The 23,811-nt window shown below is 41.9% G+C and overlaps 1 protein-coding gene and 1 long non-coding RNA gene across 3 annotated transcripts in view; one reads left to right on the top strand and one right to left on the bottom strand.

Moving 5' to 3' along the window:
- LOC139703351 (uncharacterized) overlaps positions 1-23,811 on the top strand; it is a 140,476-nt gene that overhangs the window by 10,446 nt on the left and 106,219 nt on the right. The window lies entirely within an intron of this gene.
- Glod5 (glyoxalase domain containing 5) lies at positions 3-14,406 on the bottom strand. The gene is made up of 4 exons (XM_027952253.3): positions 14,314-14,406; positions 10,335-10,472; positions 4,266-4,421; positions 3-2,768 (listed from the first exon to the last, which is right to left on the bottom strand). The coding sequence occupies exons 1-4, from the start codon at positions 14,374-14,376 to the stop codon at positions 2,643-2,645; spliced, it is 483 nt and encodes a 160-aa protein (XP_027808054.1). The 5' UTR covers positions 14,377-14,406; the 3' UTR covers positions 3-2,642.

The following is a 23,811-nucleotide window of genomic DNA, read 5'->3' on the forward strand; positions in this document are numbered from 1 at the left end:
AAAAAAAAAAAACTAAAAAATAAATATTTTTTTTTTAAAAAAAGGGGCTGGGGATGTGGCTCAAGTGGTAGCGCGCTCGCCTGGCATGTGTGCGGCCCGGGTTCGATCCTCAGCACCACATACAAAGATGTTGTGTCCGCCGAAAACTAAAAAATAAATATTAAAAATTCCCTAAAAAAAAATAAAATCGGACAGGAAACTTACTACAGTTTTTGGCAAAGCCCTTTATGTGCCAAAGCTTCCATCCTCACATTTCCATTCTTTATAGCATTTTGGGGGGGTCCCTGGGAGTTCACTCATAGGATCCAGCTGGAGAGTATTTAGAGACCAGAGTTCACAAGATTAAGGGCCTCTTTACTTCAAGAGACTCTCATATCTGTTCTTTCATCCATCATATATTCATTCAGGAATCCATCTGTACACTTCCCCTTCCTCCTTGCCTGAACCTCATCTTGTTTCAAACCTCTAAAGGTGCTCAGGCTTCTTTAGTTGACATTTTTGCTTGATGAACTAATTTAGTCCCTATTTTCAAATTATTGCCAGAGTCTAACCACCTTTTTTTTCACCTACTCTGCCACCACCTTCATGGCTCACAAGGACCACTGCGGTGGCCTCCTCCTCCTTGGCACCTCTGCTTCTGCCCTTCCCTGACAGTCTAGTTTCCATATAGTAGCCTGCAGGAGCCGGTTAAACCTGGATCAGATAAATTCCCTCTGCTCAGGACCCTCCGGTGGCTCCACTCACTCAGAATAAAAGCCAAAGTCTTCACCTTGGTCCACGAGGCCCTACCCAAACTTTCTCTCTCACTCCTCCTACTGTGCCCCTCTCTAGCTGTTCCTCACATGCACACCACATCCATTCCTGCCTCAGGGCCTTTGTACTGCCTATTCAGCTTGGTGCATTCCTCCTCTGGGTAGCTGTGTGGTTTATCCCTCAAGTCTTCAGGTCTGTGTTCAAATGTCTCTTCAGTCAGGCTTTCCTGGACAATCCCATTAAACATTGTAAATTGCTCCAGCAATGTTTATCAGCATCCCCTCTTTTCTGTGTTTTCTTTTAGTGCTAGAGAAGAAATCCAGGACCTTGTATGGGCTCAGCATTCACTCTACCACTGAACTATACTGCTAACCTCCATGTTTTCTTTTTCTCCAAAGTATTTATCGGTCTCTAGCATATCTAATATCTTAGTTATTTTTCTCTTTCTTTTTAATTAATTAACTAATAATTTCTTAGAAATCAACAGAATAATTATAATATTGATGAGATACAGTATGACATTTCAAGACATGTACACAATGTGTAATGATCAGATCAGGGCAATTGGCATGCCTATTACCCCAGACGTAGATAATTTCTATATGTTGAGAACATTCAAAATCCCCTCTATTAGCTAGTTGAAAAAATTCAATTAATTGTTGCCAAACATACTGTGCTATAGAAACTTAGAAGATGGGGCTGAGATTGTGGCTTAGTGGTAGAGTGCTTGCCAAACACGTGTGGGGTGCTGGGTTTGATCCTCAGCACCACATAAAAATAAATAAATAAAATAAAGTCATTGTTCCAACTACAACTAAAATAACAAAATATTTTTTAAAAACTTAGAAGTTGTTCCTCTTATATAACTGCACCTCTATACTCATTAACCATCCTTTCTCTATTCCTCCCTTCCAAACACCCTTTATTAAAATTTTTTTTTAGATGTCAGTGGACCTTTATTTTATTGATTATTTATTTATTTATATGTGATGCTGAGAATCCCATCCTGTGCCCCACATATGCTAAGCAAGTGCTCTACCAAAGATCTACAGCCCCCAACACCTTTTTTAATTTTACTGATTTTCTATCTCTCCCACTTGAATGGCAGCACCACAAGCATAGATATACTTATCCTTTTTGTTCAACACCATCTCTCTAATGCCTAAGACAGGACCCACCACACAATAGATGCTCAATATATGTGTTTTAGTTGACTAAATGAGTAAAAGGTGTGGCAGTGGTGGGGGGACCGAAACAGAAGAAACTTGACCTTATCCCATATACTCAGTCAGCGGCTGAGTCTCAATAAGGGAGAAAGTGCTAGATGCCCTGAGAGTGAGACCAGAGAAGTCTCTCCAGGAGAAGGTGCATCATCTGGGCTGGTCCTGGAAGATCTCATAGGAATTATATGGATCCCGAGGTTCAGTGAGGCCCATAGGGTGAAGGGAAAAAAAAAGTCAGAGGAATGAGGCAAGTCAGATAAGGAGGAAGAAGGATGCATCACAGACAAGTAGAAATCTGTCAGAGGTTTTGAATCCCAAGGAAAAGACCTGCATTTGGTCCTCAGAGATGTCTTAACCAGTCATGGACCTCTAAAGAGTTTAGAAAACTCATATCCTAGACAAACCCCAGGTGAAGTGGTGAGACAAAAAGAACAATGAGCTACTGTGGTGGGATTATCTTTTTTTTTTTTTTTTTTGGCACAGCTTGAATGAAGATCATCCAGATATGTAGGTTTGGTCCCACACCTGTCTCACATGCCCTCAACAGGATGTGTGAACTGCTGAAGTCCTCAGTCCATGAAGGTCTCTGGGCCTGGGCAAGGATTTTTGGGAAGGAAGGGAGAAGGTAACATGGAGGGAAACAAAATGGCTGAGGACCAGTATCAATCACAAGGAGACATAGTTGGACACCTCAATTAGATTTCTGTCTGGGTCTCGGAAGTAGACAGACATAATAGGCCCCTTTGCTCCTGTTCTGGGAACTGGCCCCTCCTCAATGGGGACATCACAAGCCTAAAGTGGGAAGAGAAGACAAAGTTCATATGTCATAGTCAATGTGAAAAACTAAAATTCAATTCCTAATACTACCTTAGAAGCATATAGAACACCTCTGTATTTTCTCACCTCATTTTCTGCCATTCTTCATTCATTAACCCTGTTAAGTTGTATGGCCTTGGGTAGAGCAACTAATTGACCTGTATGTCAGTTTTCTCATCTGAAAATGGGAATAATAATGGTACCTAGTATGGCCAGGCATGGTGGCACAATTCTGTAATATGAGCAACTCCAGAGGCTGAGGCAGTAGGATCAAAAGTTTAAGGCCAGCCTGGGCAACTTAGCAAGACCCTGTCTCAAAATAAGAATAAACTAGCTGGATATGGTTATGCACACCTGTAATCCCAGTGGCTCAGAAGGCTGAGGCAGGAGAATCAAGAGTTCAAAACCAGCCTCATCAAAAGTGAAGCACTAAGCAACTCAGTGAGACCCTGTCTGTAAATACAAAATAGGGCTGGGTACATGGCTCAGTAGTTGACTGCCCCTGAGTTCAATCCCTGGTAGTTCCCCAAAATAAAAATAAAATAAAAATGACTAAAGGCATAGTTCAGTGGTAAAGTACCTACCCCTGGGTTCAATACCAAGTACAAAAAGGAAAAAAAAGTATCTAGTATGATCTAATAAGTAACAGAGCCAGAATTCATACCTAGGCAGTCTAGGCAAGAGTGTCTGTCTGTCTGTCTGTCTCTCTCTCTCTCTCTCTCTCCCTCCCTCCCTCTCCCCCTCTCTCTCAGTGCTGGGGATGGAACTCAGGGCTAGGAAAGTGTCATGCCACTGAGCCACACTCCCAGCCCTATAGCTGTTGGCTTTTACAATTACTTTCCCTTTATGCCTACATATAATGGATTTTTCATGTAGTTGGTAGAACGTTTTCTTTTTATGTAAATGTGTTTATGTAAAATAACTCAGATATACATTTAATTTTTTTAGTTGTAGATAGACCTTTACTTATTTATTTATTTACTTATTTATATGTGGTGCTGAGGATCAAACCCAGTGCCTCACACATGCTAGGCAAGTGCTCCACCACAGAGCCACAACCCCAGTCTCAGATATATATATATATATATATATATATATATATATATATATATATATATATATATATATATAAAATACTTACAAATGGTGATATGAAATTTCATTTAAAAATATTTTTTTAGTTGTAGATGGACACAATACCTTTATTTATTTGTTTATTTTTATGTGGTGCTGAGGATCGAATTCAGTGCCTCACGCATGCTAGGCAAGTGCTCTACCAATCAGCCACAACCCTAGCCCTGAAGTTTCATTTTTAAATCTATCTGGTTACATGAAACAATGATGTCAATCAAAATGAGTGGATGATTGTGTAGAAACCGGTCATGTTAGAGGTTTGAAGATCTCCCCGAGTCAAGCTTCCATTTTTATGGCATCTGCAGTGGTTTTTATCAAGAAGAATGGAGTCCCACTCACCTTTAGATGCTGGATCATCTCCTCCAAAGGCACCTCTGTGATCAGACATAAGTCCAGGGAGCCTGGAACAGGATGAGCAGCTTTGGGTTCAAATTCCTTTCCCACCTCATGGAGGTTAAATTTTTGGTCTCCAAAGCACAATGCTTTTCGGTCTCCCTATTTGAGGAAGAGAAAACAACCTAAAACCAAAGTTCCAAACCCAGTGTGGTGGTGCACACCTGAAATCCCAGCCACTCAGGAGGCTGAGGCAGGAGGATCACAGGTTTGAGGCCAGTCTTAGTGAGACTCTGCCTCAAAATAAAATATAAAAATAAAGGACTGGGGATATAGTTCCGTTATAGAGCCCTTGCCTAGCATGTGGGGGGTTCAATCCCCAGCACCAAGAAAGAAAAGGAAAAAAGAATGAAAGAAAAAGATGAGTGGGAGCTAAAGTCTGACCCCCACCCCAAGGAAGTTTTTTTTTTTTAAAGTAAATCAAGGCTAACTAAACAACATCCCCTTACACCACCTCAGTCTTAGAGGCAACTACTTCTAATATGTGTGCACATTTTATGTGTTTGTTTCTTCCTGAAATTATTTCCCTATCTCTAAACAATATGTTTATACCACCCGAAAAAACCCAAAATAGTGAGACCTGGGAAAAGGGAATGAAAAAGAAAACCATACATGGATAGCTTTCATCTCTTTCAAGTTAAATCCTTTTCAGATGCTGGCCACAGGTGAGGAGAAAGTGTTTCATCAAACCTAGAATGATAATCTCTAGAAAACACTAATCTCCAGCTGGGGTTGTGGCTCAGTGGCAGAGTGCTTACCTCGCACATGTGAGGCACTGAGTTGGATCCTCAGCACCACATAAAAGTAAACAAACAAAATAAAGATACTGTGTCCATGTATAACTAAAAAAATATTAAAAAGGAAAAAAAAAAAGAAAACACTAATCTCTTCCAAGATAACTCCTTTCCAGGTGCTGGCCACTGACTCCCAACCCCAAAACTCAAATTTCTGAGTGCCCAAACTGACATGCTCACTAAATTACCCACAACCTGTATAAGCCCAGTCCCCTCCTTTGTTAATGGCTCATTTTCCACCAGGAAAGTGAGTGCATTCCCATAGGTGTAGTCCCTTTCCTGAATAAAAAGCTGAAATGATCCATGAAGCTTGTCTCCGGTCCGGACTCTTTGTGCTAACACTACCCATGGCAGAAATAGCAGTTTGCCTACTCAGTATACATTCCCATCTTTTTTTCTGTATTGGGTATTGAACCCAGAGCCTGGCATATGCTAGGAAAGAGTTGTACCACTGACCTACACCCCCAACCCTTTCTATTTTTTTTTTTAAATTTTGAGATAGGGTCTCATGAAGTTACTGAGGGTCTCCCTAAATTGCTGAGGCTGGCCTCAAACTTGTGATCCTCCTGCCTTAGCCTCTGAGTCTCTGGGATTAGAAAAGTTTGAGCCACCACACTTGGCACAAGCCCTTCTTCTTTCTGAGACAGGATCTCATTCAGTTTCCCAGGCTGGACTCAAACTTGCAATCATCCTCCTCCTCAGCCTTCTGAGTAGCTAGGATTAAAGGCAGACTTTTCTTTTTTTAAGGAAGAGTCAGGATCTCATTCTGTTGTCCAGGCTGGCCCTGAATTCCTGGGCTCAAGTGATCCTTCTCAGGGATCCAACCTCCCAAGTTGTCCTTTTTTTTTTTTTTTTTTCTTACAACAAAATCCAAATTCTGATGGAGTCACTGTATACTGGGCTTTAAAACTAACAAACAACCCCCCCCCTTGCATTTCCCAGCATTCTTTGCTGAAGGGGTCATCATGTAAGGGAGGCCATGTTAGCTGGACTGGGCCATGAGATGGCTGTGGGTGGGGCTTCTGAGATCCTTTCCGCCCCATTGAGCTGGCACTTTTGTGCCCATTCATTTCCTCCTTCCCAACCACTGCCTGAGTTCTGACTGCCTACTCCTGACTGCTTGTTCAATGAAAGAAAAAGAAAACTTTCTAATGTAACCCTAAATTAGTTGAGTTTTCTCCCATACACCTCCAAACACAATCCCTGATGAACTACTTTTTATTTTTATTTTTATCTTTTATTTTTATTTATTTATTTATTTTTTGGTACCAGGGATCATACTTAGAAGCACTTAACCACTGAGATGTAGCCCCAGACCTTTTGCTTTATTTTACTTTTTATTTTTGTATTTTGAGACAGGATCTTGCTAAGTAAGTTGCTTAGGGCCTTGCCTAATACGCAGAGACTGGCTTTAAACTTGTGATCCTCCTGCCTCAGCCTTCCAAGCTGCTGGGAGCACTACTATTTCTCGATTTAGTGACTTTAGATAGTTTTTATCATTTCTCTGCTATGATAAATGAGAATTTAGCTCATACACATTACTATCCCTCCCAACAGAATTCTATCATCATGTTTAATTCTTCTTTTGGTTCTTTATATTTTCTTAAAAAAATTTAATTGTGGATGGACACAATGTCTTTATTTTATTTATTTATTGTCATGTGGCACTGAGGATGGAACTCAGTGCCTCACACATGCTAGGCAAGTGCTCTACCATGGAGCCACAACCCCAGCTCTCCTTTATAATTTTTAAATAACCCAGTTGAATATTTTTGGTATTATTTTTTGTAGTGCTAAGAAATATGTTTATTTTTTGATAGATAACCCACATAACCCTGTAGTCTTCTTCATGTCTCCATCCTCTCTTGTACCTCTCAGCATCTGCCATTTCTCTTCCTTTTTTATCATCATGTTTGATACCACATACATTCTACCAGAAAATGAATTTATTTCACTTTTACCATTGAATGATAATTTGTTCCAGTATGCAATTCTAAGTTGAGGGTTTTTTTTTTCCCCACAGCCTTTTAAATATGTTGCTTCATTTTCTTCCCTGAATCTGGTGTTACTGATAAGAAGTCTGATGTTATTCCGTTTTTCATTTTTTGTCACCTTCCACTCCTGCAGCTTGTAGAATTTTTATTGGCCCTAGATGTTCTGAAATTTCACTCTAATGTGTCTTGAGTATAGGGAGTTGAGGCATTATATACACTATTGTCATCGCTGGTCCTTGCAAAGCCCATGTCATTTCCTTAATGCATTTTTTCTCTATTCTCTATTCCTGTCCCTACTTTAGGCAACCATTATAAATGTATTTGGTATGCATCCTTTGATTTTCATAAGTTATTGTAAAAAGTGCATTACTGGCTGGGCACAGTGGTGCACACCTGTAATCCCAGCGGCTCAGGAGTCTGAGGCAGGAGGATTATGAGTTCAAAGCCAGCCTCAGCAGCAGTGAGGTGCTGAGCAACTCAGTGAGACCCTGTCTCTAATTAAAATACAAAATAGGGCTAGGATGTGGCTCAGTGGTCAAGTGTGCCTGAGTTCAATCCCCAGTACCTCCTCCCTGAAAAAAAGTACATTATTGTTGGGCTGGGGATGTGGCTCAGTGATCAAATGCCTTGCCTGGCATATGTAAGGCCTTAGGTTCAATTCCCAATGTCACAAAATAAAAGTGTATTATTATTTTGTGTGGGTATTATAAATGGTTCCATGAGGTGAGACCTTCTTATGTTTCTTAATTTTTAAAATTTTTTTTAGTTATATATGGACATAATATCTTTATTTTGTTTATTTATTTTTTATGTGGTGCTGAGGATCGAACCCAGGGTCTCTTACATGTGAGGCGAGCACTCTACCACTGAGCCACAACCCCAGCCCCTTCATTTATTTATTCAGCATGATTTTGTTTCTGTGTGGTACCAGCAAATAAACCCAGAGTCTTCAGTTTGCTAGTTGAGCACCATACCACGGAGCTACATCCCCAGCCCAGCATGATATATAGATATAGATGTAATTTTTGTGGTATTTAAGATTGAACCCAAGTCCTTACACATGTTAGGTGAGCCCTCTACCACTGAGGTACATTGCAAGCCCCTTTTTATCTATCTATCTATCTATCCATCTATCTATCTATCTATCTATCTATCTATCTATCTATTATTTTGAGACAGGGTCTCACTCAATTGATGAGGCTGGCCTTGAACTTGTGATCCTCCTGCCATACCCTCTTGAGGTACTGGGATAACAGAAGTGCACCACATTGCCCAGCTTCGTTTCTCTTTATAACTGTATGATATTTCATTATCTAGACATACCTCAGTTTATCCATTCATCTGCTGAAGGAACATCTTGGCAGGACACTTATGTTTTCCTTTCTCTGCATTTGCCACTTTTTTAAAAAGAGATTTCTTTATTTTTTTTAAATGGGCCTTTACTTTGATCATTTATTTATATGTGGTGTTGAGAATTGAACCTAGTACCTCACACATGCCAGGCAAGCACTCTACCACTGAGCCACAACCTTAGTCCTACCACATTTTTTAAAAAATAATTTTTAATTGTAGATGGGCACAATACCTTTATTTTTGTTTATTTAGTATTTTTATGTGGTGCTGGGGATCAAAGCAGTGCCTCACATGTGCAAGGCAAGTGCTCTACCACTGAGCCACAACCCCAGCCCCTGCATTTACCACTTTTGAAGTTTTTACAAATTCTCAGGATAGTATTCATCTCTAGAAACCTCTATTTTCCCCTGGATTTCTCCTTCTTGGGATCTTTCTTGGTTCTGTTTAGAACAGGACTGATGGTTTTCTAAGATTCTTTCTGGAATCTTCCTCTTGGGAACCACGGTAACCTGATTTCTGTGTCTTCCTTATTCCCAACTTAATTGCTCATTTTGTTTGATTTTTAGTGCTGAGGATGGAGCTCAGGACCCTGTGAATGCTAGGCATGAGCTCTACCACTGAGCCCCAGTTTCCTAATGGGCAGATTTTTTGAGACATTTTGTGTCTAAGAATGCTTTATTCTACACTTATCTTTGGTTAATAGTTTTGCTGGACATAGAATTCTAGGATTGAAAATTTGTCCCCAGAATCTTTAAGGAAAAAAAAAATTAATAGGAGCAAATAGCTTCACATTTTTTTAAAGCTGTAGATGGACACAGTACCTTTATTTTATTTATTTAGTTTTATGTGGTGCTGAGGATCCAATCCAGTACCTCACATGTGCTAGGCAAGTGCTCCTCTAATGAGCTACAATTCCAGTCCCTTTCCCAGAATCCTGAAGGTGACCTTCCTTTATTATCTTCTGGTCTCCAGTAGGACTCAGAAAATTAGATATTTGAATGTTTCTTTTTCTTTTTAGATGAACTACTTTTTAATCTCTTAGAAAGCTCTTAGGATCTCCTTTTACAATTTGATATTCTACAATTCTATCAAATGTATCTAAGTATTGATGTGCTGGATACTTACTTAACTCTTTGTATATAAAGACTGCAGTGTTCTCTTGTGTTCTTTTTTTCTTTCTTTTCTTCTTTCCTTTTTTATTCTTTTCTCTTTCTTTTTTTTTCTTTCTTTTTTTTTTTTTGGTAACAGAAGTACTTAACCACTGATCCATATCCCCAGACTTTAAATTTTTTAGTACCTTTATTTATTTATTTATTTTTAATGTGGTGCTGAGGATTGAACCCAGGGTCACGCATGTGCAAGGCGAGTGCTCTACCACTGAGCCACAACCCCAGCCCTTAATTGTTTTTTGAGGCAGAGTCTTGCTAAGTTGTTTAGAGCCTCCCTAAATTGCTGAGGCTGGCTTTGAACTTGCAATTCTCCTGCCTCAGCCTCCCCAGCAGCTGGGATGACAAGCATGTGCCAAGGCCAGAACATTGTTTTTCCCACTTTTTTAAAATCAGTGCATTATAGTTGTACATAACTCTTGCATTATTTCCATGATAATTTCCTCCCCTCTTTTTTCCTCCATTTTCTGGAAATCCCCCTATTCATTGGTCTTTTTATCTTTGCTTCAAATTTCCTGTGATTTTGTTTTTGGAGTTAAGCTAAATTTTACCCACCTTTTTGTGGTGCTGGGGATGGAACCCAGGGCCTTGCACATGCTAGGCAAGCACTCTACCTCTGAGCTATACCCCCAGCCCTTAAGTTGTATGTTAAGGTGTTATCATTAAAGTTTAATCCACCTGCAATTTGGTGTGTGGGGAAATGGTTACCTTGAAAGTGATGACCTCCATACCCAGGATCTTGGAATAGAACATAGTGGTATCTTTGATGCTCTTCACTGTCATCACGATGTGGTCAAGTCTATGGATAAGACACTGGGAAGGGGTCTGAGAGCTGTCCCTCCTTGACTAAAAGGTAAAAAAATGTCAGGTGAAACCACATTGCCACTGAAGACTCTCATGTTTTCTGCTTTCCCCCCACCCCCTGCATTACTTCCACCCCCATTTCAAAGGGAGAATCCCAAAGGAAAATGTCAGTAGAGTCTAATGGATACATGCATGGATTCATAAGATTCTATGTGTCTGTCATGCCCATTCTTATGTGGTGCTAAGGTTGGAACCCAGTGCCTCACACATGCTAGGCAAGCGCTCTGCCACTGAGCCACAACCCCAGCCCTTAAATTTTTTTTGTAGTTATAGATGGACAGCATGTCTTTATTTTATTTGTTTTATTTTGTATGTGGTGCTAAAGATGGAACCCAGTGCTTCACACACACTAGGTAAACACTCTGCCACTGAGCTACAGCGCCAGCCCCTTCACTCTTTTCTTTCTCTCTTTCTCCTTCCAGATGAACATAAGTGAAAATTAAGGGAGGAGACTAAAGCCAAACCTCCCTTGTATTTCCCAAGTTGGAATCCCTCTCTTTTCCAAGAACTGACAACACACAAAACAGGTCCAACACTGAATACAAGCCATCCATTGATAATTTTTCCTAGCCACCTCCTTACCCACTCTGCAGCTATGATCACAGAAGGCAGGTCAAGAAGGATATCTCTCAGATGAGATAAAACTTTCTGGGCATGTGTGTTTACAAAGCCAGTGGTCAGGCACACCTCCTTCCCTCTCCACTTATTTCTAGATCCTTCTCTTGCCTTGCATTCTTTAGTATTTTTTTTTTAATTTACATTACATCTGCTGTAGGATTATAATGTGCCTATGGTCTGGCAATACAGGTAGTACAGTGTTTAAAATAATAGACTTAAGGTCTGAAATGTATCTCAGTGGTAGAGCACTTGCTAAGCATGCTAGGCCCTGGTTTCAATCCCTGGTACCACACGAAAAAGAAATAAAGAAAAATAATCCACCTTTATTACCATAACTATAGTTTTATACATTGCTTTTTTCTTCCAATGCTGGGGATGGAACCTAGGAACTCGTTTATATTAAACTAGTGCTATATACTGATCTACTTCTCCAACCCCATACATGGCTTTTAAACTCCAAGCCACACTATCTTTGCGTGTTCCTCATAAGGGTCATCCTTCTACCTTTAGATTCAGAACCTTTGTACATACTAATACCTGTCTTCCTACCTAGAATATGAGTAGGAATTTCTATCTTGTTCCTGCTGTTTCCCAAATAGTTCAATATTTCTTCAATGAATGAATATCTACTATAACAATTATTTCCAGTTCTTTTTTAAAAAAATATTTATTTTTTTAGTTGTAGTTGGACACAATACCTTTATTTTATTTATTTTTATGTGGTGCTGAGGATAGAACCCAGGGCCTGGCATATGCTAGGTGAGTGCTCTACCACTGAGCCACAACCCTAGCCCTCCAGTTCTTCTTCTTTTTTTTTTTTTCTAACAGTATTTTTACTTTTTTAAATTTTTTTATTTTTTTTATTGGTTGTTCAAAACATTATAAAGCTCTTGACATATCATATTTCATACATTAGATTCAAGTTGGTTTTTTAAAGTAGTTTTTTAGTCATTGCTAAACCTTTATCTATCTATCTATCTATCTATCTATTTATTTATATGTGGTGTTGAGAATTGAACTCAGTGCCTTGCACATGCTAGGCAAACGCTCTACCACTGAGCCACCACCCTAGCCCTATTTCCAGTTCTTGACACAAAGTTTGACTGATATATTCTATTCTATTCTATTTCATTGTCTTCCTTTCCATTCTGTTCTATTGGATTCGATTCTGTTCCATTAAATTCTACTTGACACTATTTTATTGTTTTCCATTCCACCGTGTTTAATTCCATTCAAACCAGTACATTCGAAACAATTGATTTCACTGAGCCCCAGCTAAAACATCCTGTGTAGTTCTATTTCGTAAGTGGAGGAGGCATTAGCAAAGTTGCTGAGTTCTGCTCTCTTCATAAATACAGAGGATCCAAATGAACACAGAAGCAGCACAAGAAGTAAATGACTGACATTTGGACTCCATTGAAAATAAAGTTATATGTTCAAAAAGTCTTATTAACCCTTCAGTGTCTGTAGAATCTGTAAGAGTGCCCCATATACTTTCCTGATATGGATAATTCATGTTTCTCTTAATTTCTGGAGTGAAAACAAAAATTGCTAATATCTCATTAATCTTTTCAAAGAACCAAACTTCTTTTTTGAAATCTTTTCAGTTGTACATGGACACAATATTTTTGTATATTAATTTATTTTAATGCAGTGCTGAGGATTGAACCCAGTGCCTCACATGTGCTAGGCAAGTGCTCTGTCTCTGAGCTACAGCCCCAGGCCTAGAGCTTAATTTTATAAAAAGATGATGAGGACTGAGGGTATAGCTCAGTAGAAAGTTTGCCTAGCATGTGTCAGACCCTGGTTCTCTCCTCAGAACCAAAAACATAACCAAAACTAAGGAATAAATGAAAAAACAGAAGATCAAGACAGAGTGATCATATAAGGTTTACTGTGTGCTGACCCCTGTTTTAAGCACTTATCAAAAAGAATATGAGGGGCTGGGGTTGTGGCTCAGTGGTAGAGCACTTGCCTAGAATGTGTGAGACACTGGGTTCGATTCTCAGCACCACATATACGTAAATAAATGAAATAAAGGCCTATCAGCAACTAAAAAAAGTATTAAAAAAAGAATATGGGGATCTGAGGCTGTGGCTCAGTGGTAGATCACTCACCTAGCATGGGTGAGACTCTGAGTTCAATCCTCAGCACCACATAAAGATAAATATATAAAGGTATTTTCTCCATTTACAACTAAAATATATTAAAAATATTTTTTTAAAAAAGAATATGGACCAGGACTGGTAGCACACACTTCTAAATCCAGCCAACTCAAGAGGATGAGGCAGGAGGATGGCAAATTTGAGGCTAGCCTCAGCAATTTAGCAAGACCCTCTCTCAAAATAAAAAGGACTGGGAATGTAGCTCAGTACCAGTACCCCTGGGCTCAATTGCAAATACAAAAAAAAAAAAAGAAAAGAAAAACTATACAGAGGGGCAGAGATACAGCTCTGTGGTAGAGCACTTGTGTAATATGTGTTAATATGTGTGAGACCCTGAGTTCCATCCATAGTACTTAAAAAAAATTTGGGAATGGGGATGTGGCTCAGTGACAAAGCACTTGTGTTACATGTGTGAGGTTCTGGATTAAATTCCCAGTACTGAAAATGAAGAAAGAAATCTAGAAGCCGTTTTACTTCTCACTACAGCTCTATAAATAGATATAGTCAAAGTGTCCAGAATACAGTATCCCCCTTCCTTTAGCCTTCTCCACAGAAAAGGATTTTTCTCTTCCTTGAAGTCTTTTTCAATGTCTCCTTTAGGCTATCAGAGGTCTCGGAATCTTCTAGCAAACCTCAAGGTCATTGCTTTGTTCCCTGGCCCTTCCTGATAGGGCTCTATCATGACAGATTCAGGGACACACTCCATGAGTGACCTTTGGGTCTCTGTACCTGTCCTTGACACTAACCTGGCTCCCCCTGAACCACCCAGGCAGAGCAGCCAGACCTCTGCCTGTTTGTCTTGCAGACATGTCACTTGAATCCTCTGTGGGTTTGAGCAGGGCCTTTCCATGGTCCTCTGCTGCCCTCTGCTTGTCTTTGAAAAAGGAAACAAGAGAGAAGCATAGGGAAATGGAGGACGGCACAACAGGGGAGCCCACAGAGAAGAAGAGAAGCAGATTAGCAGCCCCAGGCTGGGAGAGCCCCAGCCTGCCTGGGTGTCGACAGCCATGCCCTAGGACCCCAGGGCCTGCCATATTCACCTGATTTTCTGAAGTCCTGCTCGACATCCTGACTGGCAGCCTGGAGAGCAGACAGCGCAGCATGGCAGGGTAGGTGTTCCTGCCCTAGCACCTCCAAGACAACCCGCTGGCTTAGTGCCCAGAGATCAAGGGGCAAGAATGGGAGGGCGCAGACTGAAGACTGACTGTTGGTTGGGACAGAAGTAGGTGGTGCATGTACAAAGACTCTGACATAAAACTTAGGGTCTTGAGAGGTTGAGGATGTAGCTCAGTGGTAGAACATGGGCTTCATGAGGCCCTGGGTTCCATCCCCACCACTGGAAAAACAAACCAAGAAACTTTAAAGCCTTGAAAGTAAAACCCAGGTGTATGTGTAAGGGGTTCCTTCTCAATAACACAGAAAAACCACTCATCCAAAAGTGATGAGGGAGCCAGGCAGGGGGTGCACACCTGTAATCCCAGAGACTCAGGAGGCTGAGACAGGAGGATCTCAAGTTCAAAGGCCCGCCTCAGCAACTTAGTGAGGTCCTCAGCAACTTAGCGAGAACGTCTCTCAAAATGAAAATTTAAAAAGGCTGTGGATGTGGCTCAGTGGTTAAGCACCCCTGGGTTTAATTTCTGTTACAAAAAAAAAAAAAAAAGATTTGAGGGTTGAGGGGGCCAGTATTCCCAGCTGGGAGGCCTCTTGTCTATTTAGGGTTGCTGTCTCCAGAGGGCTATACTTCTGATCTGTATGTGAGCCAGTGTCCAGCATGTGGAGTTATGAGCTGTCTGAGTTAGGGTATGGCCACTCTATATTGGGTATGTGTCTGAATCAAGATTTCTTTTCTAGGGGCTGGGGTTGTGGCTCAGTGGTAGAGCACTTGCCTAGCACATGTGAGGCACTGTGATTCTCAGTGATTGATTCTCAGTGCCACATAAAAATAAATTAATAAAACAAAGGTATTGTGTCCAACTACAACTAAAAAATATTTTTAAAAAAGATTTCTTTTCTCTCGTTTTTGTTTTGTTTTGTTTTAGACAGGTCTTATTCTATGTTGACTAGACTGGCCCTGAACTTCTGGGTTCAAGTCAGCCTCCCAAGCAGTTGGTATGAGAGGCACAAGCTACCAAATCCAGCTTCTAAGTGAAGATTTCTAAGTTATTCAGAGTTCTGGGGTTGGGGATGTAGCTCAGTGGTAGAGTACTTGCCTGGCATGCTCGAGACCTTGAGTTCCATCCTAGCACTGCAAAAACAAACAAACAAAAAGCCAGAGTTTTGTGCCCCAGAGTGTGATGTTTCTGAATTCTACTGGGGCATGAAATCTGGGGTCTTCCCCATCCACCATCCATACTCAGCCCTCACCCCACCTTCCCCCTTCACTGTTGAGAGTCAGAGAACATTCACCTGGCCCATTGCCATTCTCCTCACCCTGAGCTGAGCACTCTTGGCTCTTACAGGTTACCTGTCTGGTTCCTGGGACAGGTGAGTTTGAGATTCTTCCTCCTAGACACATCCTCCCCCCACCCAACGCAAATGTTTCACACTGTGGGTATTGTTTTTTTTCTGTTATTGGTGCATTATATGTGTACATAATTGTTGGTTTCATTTTGATATAATCATACATGCATGGAGTTTAATTTAATCCATTTCAGTCCCAGTGCTTCCCTTTCCCTCCTCTCCTCCTGCCCTCTATTCCCCTTCTTCTACTGTACTGGTCTACTTGCACCCATTTATATATTTTTAATTGGTGCTTTATAGATATAAAGGTGGAATTCACTGTGGTAAATTTATACATGCACAGAGCATAATTTTGTTAATGCATTTAGCATTTCCTCCCATTTCCTGTCTCTCCTCCCTCCTCAATCTCCTTTAACTCCATTGATATTCCTTCTGTCTTTATGATACCCAACCTCCCTTTTTCCCCCTTATTTTGCTGTAGCTTCTGTATATGAGAACATTAAGCACAGGATTTTCCTTTAAAAAGAGTTGCACAAATAATACAGGCAAATACAGGTTTGTATAAAAGATTTGAATAGCACATCAGTACATTGACTATGCAGGGCATCCCTGCCCCCACTCCTCCAAAATAACCACTGGGGGTCAATTTCTGGTGTTTACTTTTAGATACTTTCCCTACATAGCATTTGTATGTGCCCTCATGCACACGTGGTCACAGCAACCAACCCCCTATCTGGCTTTTCCTCGTTTACATAGTGTCCTGTAGAAGGCACACAGTCCCATGGGTACACTCAGGTCCCGTTTATTCTGTATTACATGAAGAGGGTGCTCTATGGCAGAGCATTATCCCCCATCATTCATTTCACTCTGCAATGATCAGGGGCTATACATGGACATTCAGCAGATTTTCCCACTCATGTGTCTCTTCAGGTTGCACAAATCTTTGGCCTTTCACAGTTTTCCCCCACTGTTCGTGTACATGACTATGTGCACTTGTGTTCAGTGTTAGAGGTACAAGTGGAATTGCTGGGGATTATTAGGGTTCTCCAGAGAACAGAATCAATAGGAGAAAGAGAACCAATATATGATTTATTATAAGGAATTGGCTCTTAACAATTATGGGAGCTGAGAAGTACCACAATCTGCCATTTTGCAGACAAGCTGCGGGCCCACAAGAGCTGGTGGTGTAGTTCTGAGAACAAGAGGGCTGATGGATAGCTCCCTGTTGAGGGCTGAAGACACTTCCCAGCTCAAGCAGTCAAGCAGCAAGCAAATTCCCCCTCCCTCCACCTTTTGTTCTATTCAAACTGTCAAAGGATTGGAAGAGGCCTTCTTACAATGGGAGAGCAATCTGCAGTCCACAATTCAAATGCTAACCTCCTTCTGAAACAGCCTGGTAGTCACACCCAGAAATAATGTTTAATCAGGGAACTCTGTGTCCCAGTCAAGTGGAAACATCAAACTAACTATCAAAATTCACCTCTTATCCACTTGCCATTCACATGCCTCTCCTTGAATCATATTTAATCTCCAAATGAAAGCAATAAAAAGGTCATCATCATTTTACCTAACATGATCCAACTATCCTGCATACAACTGAGAATGCACAAGTCCTTCCCCAGAAGAGGAGGTGAAGTCCTTGAGCGATATTTACTGTTCTTTAATATCCCACAATTTAAATATTGTAATGTAAACTTAACAAGACTTAAAGTCAACCTATCTTACATTACACACTAAGGGAATAATAGAGGTAAGAAATAAAAGACAGCTAGGCATGGTGGCACATGCCTGTAATCCCAGCAGTTCGGGAGGCCGAGGCAGGAGGATCCCGAGTTCAAAGCCAGCCTCAGCAAAATGGAGCTGCTAAACAACTCAATGAGACCCTGTCTCTAAATAAAAAAAATACAAAATGGGGCTGGGGATGTGACTCAGTGGTAGAGTGCCCCTGATTTCAATCCCTGGTACCAATGAAAAAGGAAGAAAAGATATTTGCTATATATGCACAAACATATTCAGAAAAAATAAGAAGGAAATGTTTCTGACATTAACAGTCCTTAGTTCTGTAATTGGTCTTGTGGTCACAGCTGGTAGTCATAACTACCTCCTTCCACTACCCAGGCTGTATTTCTTCTCTTTTTAATTTTTTTCTTTTTTTTGTACTGGGGATTGAACCCAGGAGCTCTTTACCACTGAGCTACATTCCCAGTCCTTTTTATTTTTATTTTGCTTTTTTTTTTTTTGGTACCCAGGAATGCTTTACCAATGAGCTACATCCCCAGACCAACACTTTTTATTTTTTATTTTGAGACAGGGTCTCACTAAGTTGCGGAGGCTGGCCTTGAATTTGAGATCCTCCTGCCTCAGCCTCCTGAGTGGCTGGGATGGTAGGTATGCCACTGCACCCAGCCCAGTCTGCATTCCTTTTTTTCCCCAGCAGGCACCTCAACTGGTTATAGTTCTTTCCCTGGTCAGGGCAACTCAAATCTTCATCCCCAAAGAGTCTGGGCCATTCATAGTCCTGACTAGATTGGGTTGTTATAGTTTTCCATTTAACATTAGACACAGGCACGAGAATATTAAAAGATGCCCCAAGAGACCTCCTATGTTCCGGACATACTTTTCCTCATCTCCACTGTGGAGTAGCAGTCCAGATCACCTTGGTGGTCAGGATGGGTCTGTCAACCCAACCAACTGTGTAACCCACTCCTTGCCTGCTGACTCAGAGGCATGAGGAGCCCAAAGTGATCTGTTGGCAGTCTTAACTTCCAGCTCAATGGGACCATTGTTGTGTCTTTGGTGGCAGGATTCCTCCCACTGGAACTAAGCTCTCTGGGCCAGCAGAATATAAAGTAGCAGCAACAGGAAGCAAACATTGTACTTAGTGGGTCACTAGAAGTAATGGTAAGTGGTATCACTTCCGTTTCCACCCCTTGATTCTTGGACTCATAAATCCTGGCTATCAGAGAACAGCATCACATATTAGATACTAATTCAGGGCATATACAACCTTCTGGGGAACATTGTCCCAGCCATTTAAGATATTGCATCCTAGCTGGCACTGTAACTGAGTCTTCTAAAGGCCATTCTATAGTTCTTTCAGACTAATTGTTCTAGGATGACTAGGATCATGGTAAAACCAGTGAATTCCATGAGCAGGGGCCCATTGCCACACTTCAGTTGCTGTGGAGTGAATTCCCTGATAATAAGCAATGCCATGTGGAACAGCATGGGAATGGCTGAGGTACTGTAAGTCCACAGATGGTAGTTTCAACAGGAGGAGTGCATGCAGGGAGGGCCAATTTGTACCCAGAGTATCTGTTCCAGTAAGAACAAAACACTGTCCCCTCTGCAGTGGAAGCTGTCCAATGGAATCACCCTGCCACAAGGGAGCTGACTGATCATCCCGGCAAATGGAGCAACATCAAGGACTTGGTGTTGGTCTCTGCTGTTGGCAGAATGGGCACTCAGCAGTAGTCACAGTTAGGTCAGCCTTGGAGGGTGGAAGTTCATGTTTCTGAGCCCAGGCATGTATGTGTGCATGTGCATGTGTGTGTGTTTGCAAATGGTTGGGAAGGAGGAGATGGGAATGGAATGGTCCACTGAGGAGAAAAAAGAGGAATAGAAGACCGTGTAACAATGTTGGAAAGAGCTAGGGAAAAAATGATCCACTGAATTCAGGCATGAACAGCCCCTCAGAGGTCACACCCATAGAGGTTGTGTGGAAGTGGTGGTGATGAGGGACCTAGTGGTTTGGAATCTACCACTGAGCAATCGGGTAGATACTTCTTGGATTACAAGGCTGTTGGGTGGACACACCATTTTTTAAAAAGTGTTTTTTTTTTTTTTTTAGTTTTTTTTTAGGTGGACACAATATCTTTATTTATTTTTATGTGGTGCTGAGGATTGAACCCAGGGCCTTGCATGTGCTAGGTGAGTGCTCTACTGCTGAGCCACAACCCCAGCCCCTCTTTATTTTATTTTTATATGGTGCTGAGGATCGAACCCAGTGCCTCACGCATGCCAGGTAAGCATGCTACCACTTGAGCCACATCCCAAACCCCAACACACCATTTTAGACAGGGGTGTGGGTAGCCATGGAGTTGCACAGAGGCAGGTGTGAATACTTCCAAGGTTACACAGGTAGGGATGTGTACTTGCACATGTGATAACAGACTAGAGTGTGAACATGGTATGAGGTAGCATATACCTCAGTGTGAACAGTCTTGGGTTACTTTTGGACCTTCCAAAAGTCACATACACTGAGTTGTGGGCACTCCTGGAATTACACACACTGGAGAATGCACACTTCTGGGGTCATGCAGAATGGGATGCAGATGCTTCTAGAGGCAGATTTCTAGGGTTGACTTCTAAGGTGTAACCACTCTTACAGTCAAACTGGGATGTAGGCAGTCTTGGGGTCACAGTGATTGGGGTATATACATTCCCAGGGACAGATTTATTACAGAATTCATCTGGGGTCACAGAATGAAGAGTAGACCCTCCTGAGTCACCCAGACTGACTAGTGGGTGCTCTTTAGGGCACACATACCAAGTGTGGCTCCCTAGGTGTTGAAGAGTTGGTAATATAGACACCCTTTCATACAGATTAGAGACCCCTGGTATGTGTCAGATTGGAACGTGGGCATCCCTGATCTGAGATAGACTGGGAGGTGGCACTCCTGGGCTCAGACAGCCCAAGAAGTGAAAAATGAGAAGTCACACAGAGTGCTGGTAGACAGAACTGGGTCACAAAGATGGGGGATTGGACATCCATGGAGTCACTTAGACTGCAGTATGGACAGGCTTAGAGTCACATACACCCACAGTCCAAGGGCCACCCACACTGAAGAGTAGACACACCTAGGGTCATACCAAGAGGGTTTGGGACACTCATAATGTTAAACACATTGGGCAGTGGCTACTCCTAAGATCACACACTGTGGATGGGCCCTCCTGATGTCCCACAGATTGGGGTAGGGATACTTCTGGGATAAAAAGTACTGAGGTGGGACCAGTCCTGTTGTGTGTTATGGACACTCTTGTGATTTCAGTGTTAGGGGTATGGACATAGCTGTGGCCAAAGAGAGAATGAGCTGGGTGTGGTGGCACTCATTTATAATCCCAGAGACACAGGAAACTGAAGCAGGAGGATTGCAAGTTCAGGGCCAGCCTCAGCATCTTAGCAAGACCCTCATAAATTTAGCAAAAAACTGTTTCAAAATAAAAAATAACAAGGGCTGGGGATATAAGTCAGTGGTAAAGTACTCCTGAGTTCAATCCTTGGTATAAATAAATAAATAGGGGAAAGAGAGAAAGAGAGAGGATGATGGGGCACCTCTGAGGTCAGAGACTGAGGGGTGGATACCTCTATGTTTACATGTGAATTCTTGGATGCTTCTCAGCATACATACCTGGGAGGGGACACTACTAAAATCACAGTGACTGTGAAGGTCCAGAGGCAATTTGACTTGCATTTCTCCCTACCCATCAAGGACAAGGGTTTTTTCCTCCCTGGAGAATCAAGATCATTTTTGTTGTCCTGGAAGAGGTCACTCGGAGTGTGTACAAGGGACTCTGGGGCAGAGCAGGGGGTCATTTCTGGGCCTTACATAGTGGTTTCCAGCCTCAGCTCTGTTGCTGCTGTCATGCTCATGCCAAGTGCCCTTGAACAGATCCCTGGTCCTCTCTGTGTCTCAGTTTCCCCATTTGGTCAGTGAAGGAATTAGACAAGATGGTCACTGCTGACTTCATAACCCTAAATTGGTATGTGGGCTCACAGAGGACAGAAGATAAAGGTAAATTTGACATTCCTGGGGCTTTAGGAGCTCTATGAAGTCAGGTGACAGTGTGTGCGCATGTGTGTGTGTGTGTGTGGTGTGTGTGTGTGTGTGTGTGTGTGGTGTGTGTGTGAAGGTGGCAGAGAAAGACAAGAGGAATGTGTATTTACCAGGGGAGCTAGAGCTGGCTTCAGGGCTCACACCCTGATTGTAGTCACTCAGGCTCCACGCCTTATCTGCCTTGGAGTCCTAGGAGAGAGTGACCTTCCCCCTTCCCCCTGTCCAATGTTTCACTGCTACCTACAGGTGGAGTACAGAATCAACCTTGCTCTTCCAGTCTTGAGGCCATAGGGTTTGTTTCTACGTCATTCCTACAAGAAAAAAACCAAAGTTATGTGGATGGCCTTGTCTCTCTGTACGTCTTCCCCACTTCCTGCTTGCCTTTCTTACTTTACTATTTTATTATTATTATTATTTTGAGACAGGTTCTCGCTGTCTAGGCAAGTTTTGAACTCCTGGGCTCAAATGATCTTCCTAACTTAGTCTCCTGAGTAGCCACTGAGCACAACTTCCTTTTATATTATTATTATGTTTATATTATTTATTATAATTATTTGTTGAACACCTACTGTGTCTCTGTCTTGGTGTCAGATGCCACACCAAAGCATCAGAAAGATTCTCTCTTAGTTCCACAGGCCAGAAGTCCAAAGGCAAGGCGTTGGCAGGGCTGCACTCCCACGGGCTCTAGGGTATAATCTGTCCCCTGCCTCTTCCAGTTTCCAGTGGCTGTCAGCTCTTCTTGCCTAGTGGCCTTATTATTTCAATCTCTGCCTTTATGGTCATATCAGCTCCGTGTGTGTGTGTGTGTGTGTGTGTGTGTGTGTTCCAATATTCTGTCTGTATAATCTCCTTCTGCTTTCATCTTATAAGAACACTTGTGGGGTCTGGGGTATGGCTCAGTGGTAGAGTGCTTGTGTAGGCCCTGGGTTATATCCCCAGCACCAAAAAAAAAAAAAATGCTTATGATCACATTTAGTGCCCAGCCAGATAATCTGTCCAGATCCTAAACTTGCAGCGTTTTTTTGACAATGAAATGTTACATTCACAATTCCAAGAGTTAGGAGTGTGTGTGTGTGTGTGTGTGTGTGTGTGTGTGTGTCTTGCTGGGACCTAGGTGGGCCAGCATTCCCTTCTCAGGAAGAACAGTCTTTCGACCACAGTTCACTACTAACATGAGTCAACATGGGGTGGTGGTAAGAACCTGGCCTTTAAGTGGGGCACATTGGCGCATGCCTGTAATCTCAGCTACTTGAGAGGCTGACGCAGGAGGATTGCAAATTCAAGGCCAGCCCTGGCAACTTAGTCAGAACTTGTTTCAAAATAAAAAAAATAAAAAGACTAGAAATGGAGCTGAGTAGTATGGTACTTGTAGATTTGATCTCTAATACTGCATCACAAACAAACAAACTAACAAGAACCTGGCCTCTAGGATCAGGGGGCTTGGTGTTGAATCAGCCCTGTTACTTACTAGCTGTTTGGCCTTGAGCAAGTTTTACCTAGCCTCTCTGAAGTGCCCTGTGTCCTCCACTCAACATAGATGCAGGTGCAGGTGCATTGCAAAAGGTAGCCATGATGAGCACAAAAGACATCCCACAAGCCTCTTGGTCATAGAACCTTGGTCTTCCATGTCAGTGCCTGCCAACCTGAATCCTATCTCCTCTTTTTTGAGCTCATCTATTGTCTTAATTACTGGTCAAGCTTGTTCCACTTGCTGGTTCAGACAAAAGGATCTTTTCTGATAAATGTTTTTCATAACATTTTTTTTTAACTTAGAGAATCATGAAGTTTTTTTGATTTTTTTTTCCAGCACTGGTTGGAACTCGGGCCTGTGCATATTAGGCAAGTGCTTCACCACTGAGTTACACCACCAGCCCAACTTAGAGAATTATGAAAGTTTAAACATAGAGGATGTTGTCAGAAAAACTTTCAGGGGAGTTTAGCAGTCTCTATGTTAGGTACAACAATGTCCCCACCCCAGAACCTGTGAATACGTTATGTTCTGTGGCAAGGGGGATTTAAATTGATAATCAGTTGACCTTAAAATAGGAAGGTTATGCTGGATCATCTAGTGGGTCTGATGTAATCACAGAATTCCTTAAAATAAAGGGCCAGGCATGGTGGCACATGCCTGTAATCCCAGCAACTGAGGCAGGAGGATAGCAAGTTGCCAAATCTGGGCAATTTAGCCAGAATCTGGCTCAAAATAAAATTTGAAAAAGGGGGCCTGGATGTAGCTCAGGG

This window comes from Marmota flaviventris, chromosome X, assembly GCF_047511675.1.
Source record: "Marmota flaviventris isolate mMarFla1 chromosome X, mMarFla1.hap1, whole genome shotgun sequence".
Taxonomy (NCBI): domain Eukaryota; kingdom Metazoa; phylum Chordata; class Mammalia; order Rodentia; family Sciuridae; genus Marmota; species Marmota flaviventris.

Bases quoted from the DNA above. Each gene is read 5' to 3' on its own strand.
- Glod5 (XM_027952253.3), bottom strand. From the start codon at position 14,376: ATGCTGCGCTGTCTGCTCTCCAGGCTGCCAGTCAGGATGTCGAGCAGG. The intron at 10,473-14,313 runs GTGAATATGGCA...TTTACCTTTTAG, and splicing joins GCAGGACTTCAGAAAATCAG to TCAAGGAGGGACAGCTCTCA. The intron at 4,422-10,334 runs GTAACCATTTCC...TTCCTCAAATAG, and splicing joins TGGAGGTCATCACTTTCAAG to GGAGACCGAAAAGCATTGTG.